The sequence below is a fragment of the Morus notabilis genome, unplaced genomic scaffold (genome assembly GCF_000414095.1).
Source record: "Morus notabilis unplaced genomic scaffold, ASM41409v2 Scaffold131, whole genome shotgun sequence".
NCBI classification, from domain to species: Eukaryota; Viridiplantae; Streptophyta; class Magnoliopsida; order Rosales; family Moraceae; genus Morus; species Morus notabilis.
This window is the reverse complement of record NW_010360208.1, coordinates 103,467-111,998: the sequence shown is the minus strand read 5'-3', so window position 1 is coordinate 111,998 and position 8,532 is coordinate 103,467. Positions and strand designations below refer to the sequence as shown.

The window sequence follows — 8,532 nt, the reverse complement described above, 5'->3', positions numbered from 1 at the left end:
TGAAGTTCTGGATTATGAAACGGAGACTTGAAAGTACGGTTGTATTTATATGTAGAAGATTACGTCACGATTAGATGATCGACGGCTGTGATTCCTAGTTGGACCTTGTCCATAAATAGTGCGCCAGTTTTTTTTTTGGCTTGAAATAAATAGTACGCCAGTTAAACTGTAGATCCTACCTCCCAGCTTCTGTTTTTGTTCAAACGTGATCGCAGAGGAATCTTCTTGATCCTTTTTCTTTTTCTTTTTTTTTTGTTTTCTTTTTGTTTTTTTGTTTTTATTTTGAGACCTTCCGGTACGTTAATATATCCATAGATTAGAACTATAAGATTAGAATTATTTTTTATTTACGTATATTTTTTATGAGAAAAATAATTGTAACGAATCATAAACCATAATTCGAATTAGAGAACGAATCATCTAACCAAACGGGCTCTTACTTATTAGATCTGTATAAAATCACATAAAAGTTAAAAAATAAACATATTTAACTGTTAGAAAATTTTAACATATTAGTACGCTGACGTATTGATAAGTCAAGTCTTTCTAACTGTTAAATTTATATATATTTTAATTTTTACGTATTTTTATATAAATTTAATAAATAAAAAATATAACTTACTGATATGTTAACGTATCAAAATTTTTTTTAAGAATATCATAATTTACTTCATTTTTTTTTTCTTCTGGGTGGATGAAATTGTAGATAAAGGGATTTGTTGCTGCCACAAAATTTTGGGCTCAATTTTTGTGGACAGTTCCAATATTTGTGAGAGGCTTACATTTCTCACAATAATTTTTAGTATTGTTTCCTTAAAAAATAAAATTGATATTTAAATAAAATTCTAGGCCCTTTCTTTTTTAAAAACAAAAAACATAAAAAACAAATTTCTATAAGCCGTTTTAAGCCATTAGATAAGGTTTCTTTCTTCTTCTTCTTCTTCTTCTTCTTCTTCTTTTTTTTATTTTTTTTATAGGAAGAGGAGGAGATTTTGAAGAGTTTAGACAACTAAAGAGATATGCATCCATCCGTGCGTCAATAATAATCTACATATATTTGAATGAGTTTTCGGTGGTTATATTAAATATAGAAATTTAATGACTGATAATAATAATCTAATGTTATTAATTATTATATATATTTTTAATTAATTATTTAATTTATTTTAACCGTCAGATTAATATCTTACGGTTAAATTTAATGATACATATTAATGAATAAATATTGAAATAATCATTACAACCACACCCATTTGACCCACCATTTGCATTTGTAAGGGAAATTACATTTAATTAAAAATTGATAAACAATCATCTCGGTACAATGTTAATGACCTATTAGAGGGACGGACGCACGCTAGAAGCTTAAAAATAGGAGAACACCTTGGCACACTAACCACGAGCACATATAAAGCTCGCATTGAAGAAACCCCTCCCATCGAGATAGACTTTCAAGCGCTGGAGAGATAGATTGTCAAACCCCACAAAGATGGGACATCTACACAGCATAGAAAAAACTCTAGCCGAACCAAGACAACCCTATCAGGAGAGATACAAACGAGCTTAAACCAATCACCAAAAACTAACAATAAACAACAAAACAAACAACGGTCGGGTGGGGAAACCACCACCCTTATTACAAACACGAAATTACATAATAACAGAAAAAAAAAACCTCGACCACCGCCATTAGAAGCCTCTGGTGAAGGGCAATCGGCTAATGGACCGTCAATGGAGATAGCCAGTCAAGATATCTTAGCCACCAAATGACAAGTTCACCTGGAAACAAAGCTCATATGTTCAACTTCTAAGCTTTAAATTGGGTTAGATGCACCTAAATGGAGCCACCACTCCGTACACTGTCGCCACCAACAAGAAGCTCACGACTAGGCGAGTCAGAGGACCAAGTTTTATGGCCGGGAGCCCGACGACGCACCCAAAGGCGGCCCCAGAACTCCGGCTATCATTCATTCTTTTTTCTCTGATCTGTCTGGGAGAGAGAAAGTTTGTCACTAACTTTTTCAGGTATGTTTTGATTCTTTTATGCTAATTTGTTATTTAAGGAATTAGAAGTGTTTAGTTGAATGGAATTGAATTGCATTAAATAATTGTGGTGGATTTATTCCACGCATCTCAAAATATACTATTATTAAGTATTCAGTTTCATTCAATCCACTTGCAATAATTAAAAATCGTTAAATTGCTTTATATAAGAAATATTAATGGCATCAAAGCCTAGCGCTGGCGGCATTAGATAATTAGTTTACATATTTTGATTTTAATCCGTCTAATAAGTTTGATTTTCTCTGTGAGAAATGCATATAATAATAGATAAAGTCATTGAGTACGGCATCTCCATCAAATATATATACATATATATTTCATATTCTCATCCAACATTGTTTAAACTTGTGTGTACATGTCTTGAATTATATTTTTTGAATATTACACTTAAACGAATTGAGTGATACACATGAACGAACGATATTATACAGAAATATATAAAAAGTTACGGGTTTTTTGGTAGCGTTTTTAAAATAATTTTATTTTCAGTATAAAAATAAGAATGCGATTGTTTTAAAAATCATTTTGGAACTGATTTTAAAATTACGTTTGGTTGGTTTTTGAGATATTATTTTGAGTATAATAAAAAAGTAAAATCGTGTTTGGTTATAATTATTAATTAATATATTAAAATATTATTAATAAGTAGTAGAAAATGAAAATAAAAAAGAGAAAATAACTTTCAACCGTTTTATAATTCCTTTAATAAATCATTCTCGTTGTGTATATATATTTTTTGTTTTTGATATATATATATATATATATACACTTTTTCTTTTCAAAAACAAAAGAAACTTTTCTGATATTGAATTGGGTCATGAATCATGTTTACTTTTTGGCTTAAAAAGCATTTCAATTTCATAAACAAGAGGGTGTGTTTGTTGACAAAAGACAACGTCTACACATTCAATATAAACTGGACAATTTACGTTTGCCAATAAGAATATGTAAAACAGGTCAGCACGATCGTGAAAGGCCCATTATGATTTATGTTGTCAAGCTCGAACTCGATTTATTTATGGGAAAGGAGAGAAATAATTTTAAAAGTGTATGAACCTCTCTTGATTAATAATTTGTTTTACTCAAATGGTATTAATAAAAAATAATAGATAAAAATTTAAATAAATACACTTTTAAAAATAAATTCTGCAATTTTCTCGTTTATTATATATAATTTATATTCATGTCATATTTTTAATGTATATGTATCTTTTTACCATGCTCGTACTCTTATTGTTCCTGGTGCCTAATACAATATGGGTAGACAAACAAGAAAAATAACTATTAATACAATACAAGTACCTTTTTTATTTTAAAAGATACTATTGAAAACAATATAACATTAAAAACTATACTATATAAAGACTTAAATGAGATTAAATCTTAGTAAGTAAAAAATAGTACTATTTTTTTAGGGGAAAGATAGTACATGTCTAATGACGAAATTGAAAAATATGTTTCATAATAAAAGAAGTAACCACTGTCATGCCCTTGTCATGCATGTGTTTATGTTGACACTTAACATGCTCGATGTGCTGGCCAAATCCAATAATAATTTTATTAAGAGTAGTTATATTTGCACTCTAAAAATTTATTAATATCCATTAATTAATAATTTTTAATAAAAATTTAAAAAATCTATCATTTTATAGATAAAATTTTATTGGATCATGTCGAACCCATCACTTGATGTGTCATACCGCTCATTAGCCAAATCAATTTAGCAATCTGTACTCAAAGAGTGAAAAAAGGAAACTAGTGAAACTAGACTTAAAAGGAGAAAATAAAAATAAAATAAAAGGGATATTTCCCCACCCTAAAGCAAACTTGTAGAGAGATGGATTGCTCAAGCAGCATAATATGAAGTCACACCTATCAAAAACAACATATATATTAGGGATGACAATAATTTTTATGGGGACGGCTCCGCCCTACTTTAAACAGAGCAGAGATGAAAGATAATTATTCAGATTGAAGATAGAGAGAAAATTTAATTCTCAATTCATGGTGGTGGTGACAGGAATAGCACTCCTCACTTTGTCTCCGCTCCGATATTAATGTATTATTTTTTTATGTAAATATATATACACACATAAATAATCTCTTAAAATTACTTTTTACTTAAAGAAAGAGTAGCTGCATTTTTTTAATTGAGAAAGGGGAACTACTTACTATAGTTCCTTGTATCAGGGAAAAAAGGGCAATTATTAATCTTCTCCTATATTATATACATACATAAGGATGCACTCCTAGGGCCTCTTCATCCTCTTTTGAAGTTATTAAGAATAGATAAGAAAGGATAATTTACGTTTTTATTTTGATGTTTTAAAACTTTTGTTTGCTTATGCATGAGTTATTACTTTTGGATTGAGTTGGCAATATGTTAAGAATTTTATTTTTATTATGAAACCTTTCATTTTGGTCTAAATTCATATGAATTTTTACTCTATTTTTATTTTAAGTTGCTATAATTTTGAAATGTATAGTCTTATATGATGAAAAATGAGGCGGGTATGGGGAAGGCTTCCCCAATGAAGAATCCCCAACTCCGACCCCGCCCCTTCTTATGCGGGGATGGGGACAATTTAGGGGAGCAAGAATTGGGATGGGAAATAATTATCCGCCCCCACCCCGCGCCATTGTCATCCCTAATATATATATGTGTGTGTGAGAAACTCATTCATATAAAGTATGATTTAATGGTTACTTTAATATTTAATAATTAATAAGTATCATTTTTAACTGTAAAATATTAATCTAGTGATTGTAATTAATTAAATAGTTGATAAAAAAATTCATAATAATTAATAAAATTAGATTCTTACCATTACCATGTCTCATTATCAATATATTTGATAGGTAATCTATATATAGATAGATAGATGGATGCACCATCCCGGTGCAATTACAACATGGATGATAGATTAAAACCAACATTATTGTCTTTATTTGTATGAATCATGTTATTTGACGAAAAAGTAAATACATAGATTTATCCAACGTAAACCTTATATTTGAACATGGTTAGGTTGAGAAAATATGTGTTAGATGTTTGGAGAGCTGAAAATCAGTCATGGCCAAGATAATAATTAGCACAAAAACCCAACAATTACATTGTAAAACAGTTAAAATAGATTTTGACACTAAAAAGGAAAAATGAGCTTGGCTAGAGAAATTATATGTCATCTTACGTTTCCATCCAGAGATTACTCAAGATTATGTGGCAATTAAAGCTGATCTTAATTTAAAATTTAAGTTGATCTTTTTTAATGAAATTTAACCGTATTAAGAATGCCTATGTTAAATTCTGTTTTCCTTTCGGCTTAGAAAACTTGCAAGAAATGTTTCAAAATTCTCTCTATTGATCAAGCACTTAAAAGTGTACAACATAACGGAAAACATACTTCATACAAGATTAAAATTTCAGTACTTTGTAAATCACAAAACTCAAGACAACAAGAGTATATATACCAATTATATACACATGATTTCCAAGCTTTAGTTTTATCTTCACACAAAAGACGTACATTTTTTTATTGATTCTTTTTCTTCAAAAAGGATTTTGTCTCAACGAATTGGAGAAAATTCACATGATCTTATCAGTGACCATCCCAAAACAAGATCAAGAAGAAGAAGAGGACGAAGAGTCAGAAGTCGGGTTGAAAGGCTTTTGCTCAGCACAAGTAAGGACATCATGAGGGCCAGCCTCCTCCCTGCCAACTCCCATGAGATCAAGGTAGTACGAGTAGTGCGACACAATGTTGCTCATGGCCTCCGAATCGCCCTGACCGCAGACCGAGTCGCCGTAGAGGACGTTCATCGTGCTGCCGAAGCCGGGAAATCGCTTCGACAAGGTGTCATTCTTGGTTGGTTTCCAGTTGCCAACGAAAGCATCATGAGCTGAGGGCTGGTGCTTCTTCGCTGGGGTCATCCACCTCCATATTGCAGCCTGGAAGGCCAATGTGGCATTCTGTTCTATGTACTCTGGGTGGTCCAACAGATTCGCCTTCAGGGCTTGTCCTGTCTCTCCATAGTTGTAGTTCCTGTGGTACCAAAAGTTGTCATGAACTTTTTCATCAAAGTTGGTTTGAATTTCTCAAGTCTTTAGAAGAAAAGTTATCAAGCATATAAGGTGATGATGTGTAGATCTAGAAATTTTTTTTTGGAGTGACGTACAATATGAAGAGCAAAAGAAAAAAAAAAATTTCCAATCTTGAGTAAGGATAATAATTATAAATTTCAGTAAGGATATGTGCACACTATACACTTAGTTCAAATCTAGTAGTGATATGTGATTGGCTAAATTTCACCGAATATTGAATAAAAAGAAGAAGAAATTATGTCTCATGTACATTTTTTATGAAAAACATTACGTATTGCTAAATTGATGAGGAAAAAAAAGGGGGGGAATTACCAGTAAATAGGCAAGGCACCACGACCATGATAAGAAACTCCAGGAGTGCAGGGAAAAGTGTCCTTGTAGTCGTCATCACAGTATAATTTGCTGGGACTCATCTCCTTGTTGTAGCATAGTCCCCAGGCCAACGGTCCCCCAGTGGCCACTCCATATCCACCTTAAATTTAAACCAAAAAAAAAAACACCATATTATATGACATAAATTTCAATATAACTTTGAATTTGTTAAAGTATAAAACTATTGTTAGTCCACCCCCTAACAGCTTAAACTTTTGCGATAGACTGGTAAACTAACATGGTATCAGAGCTGGAGGTCTTGAGTTCAGACTCCCGTAATTGCACTCTTTATCCCCATTTAAAATTGTCATCACGTGTTAGGTCTTTAATATATCTCGGGCTTAAATATTCACGTGTTGGGCTTTCTAATTAATTTATTCACACGATTACCCATTGTCCAGCCCACATGTAATGGAGAGTGTTAAAGTATAAAACTATTGTTGGTACACCTTCTAACAGCTTAAACTTTTGGAATGAACTGGTAAACTAACGGAATTTGAATGAAATAATAATAACACAAACGAGGAAAGACCTAGAAACACATCTAAATCTTGACAATCACGTGAGAAAGATCTAACATAAGGGGGGGGGGAAAGAAACGTTACGTTATTGAAGATCATCATTGTTTTCTTTCACTTACATGAGGTTTTGCTGCCAACATGGCCAAGAAAAGCCGCGACCTCCTTCATCCCCGCGAACTTTCCTCCGGTGGTACCGAAGCCGAGATGCTGGTACTGAGCGGCGGCGGTGATGAAGGAGTGGTAGTCCCAAAACCCGACGGCGTGTGCCACGGGCGAGTTGCGCTTAGAGAAGAGGTTCTCGAATTGGTAGGCTTGGAAATATTCCGAGATCGTTTGGTTACAACAATAAACCGACCAAACCTTACATTCCCACCCTTTGGTGCACAACTTCTTGCCCTTCACTACCTTAACCAATGGCTTAACTGACTCTTCACTATTAACCACAAAAATAAGCGTTACAAGTATAGTTAAAAACGTACACAAATATTTGGCCTCCATTTTTCCAATGGAGAAGCAAAAAAAAAAAAAAAAAAAAAATGGATGTAAAAGAATTCTTAGGTGGTTTAGAGGTTTGAGTTGAGGAAGGTGGGAGAAGGGATATGTAGTATATAAGGTGGTCTTTGTGAAGGAATGACGTGGCTCGTGAAAGGGAAGGAAAATGAGTGTGTACCTTATAATGTTAGGAGGAAAGTTTCAAGTAAAATTGAAGGAGCAACTTATTGGAAAGTGAATTTACAACCACTTAGTTTTTGCTTGCTTTTTATTCATCTTTGAGTGCAAGGCAAGAAATGCTTTGAATGAGAGGTTCTTTAGAACAAGTTGCCCTCTAAGAAAACAAGGGGAGAGAGAGAGAGAGAGAGAGAGAGATTGGGCTACTATGGGCTTCGCGAAAGTCCTAGCTAATTGGACTGATTGTCGTTTGGTCCTTCGTAGACTTTGTCGTTTCTTAGTTAATTTATTGTCATGCTAAGTCGTTTTTCAGTAGTTTCTCTCGTTTACTATACATTGTCGCATTTGCTACTGTCGAAATGTTTTACGTTCCTGTGTTTTGTTTTTGTTGTCTTGATATTTGTTGTTGTTGTGATTGACTGAGAGCCCATTTAGTTTGCTGATTTGAATTTTTAATTCGAGTTAAGATGTGATTTTATGTGAGAACTTTTTACTATAGTAAAAATGTTAGATGTGAATGTTTTTGAGAGTTTTTTTACTGTAACAAAATTTAAATTTTAAACATGAATCGGTGAAATGAACAGAGCCTGATTGTTTTTACTTTTCAGGTTTTCTTGTTTGCTTTTATTGTCGTTTGCATGTTTTTGTCGTCTTATCAGTCATTGTCGTTTTGTCAGTTGACGTGGTTTCTCACATTGTTGTCGTTTTCAACTATTGGGCTACTGTGGGCTCACGGGAGTCCCAGCTAATTAGACTGTATACTGATCATGTCATTGGTCCTTTGCAGACTTTGTCGTTTCTTGG

At 32.8% G+C, this 8,532-nt stretch overlaps 1 protein-coding gene across 1 annotated transcript; it reads right to left on the bottom strand.

The window, feature by feature from the left end:
• Positions 1-5,452: 5,452 nt before the first annotated feature.
• LOC21391129 (chitinase-like protein 2) lies at positions 5,453-7,725 on the bottom strand. The gene is made up of 3 exons (XM_010096019.2): positions 7,179-7,725; positions 6,479-6,638; positions 5,453-6,107 (listed from the first exon to the last, which is right to left on the bottom strand). The coding sequence occupies exons 1-3, from the start codon at positions 7,555-7,557 to the stop codon at positions 5,687-5,689; spliced, it is 960 nt and encodes a 319-aa protein (XP_010094321.1). The 5' UTR covers positions 7,558-7,725; the 3' UTR covers positions 5,453-5,686.
• Positions 7,726-8,532: the final 807 nt, after the last annotated feature.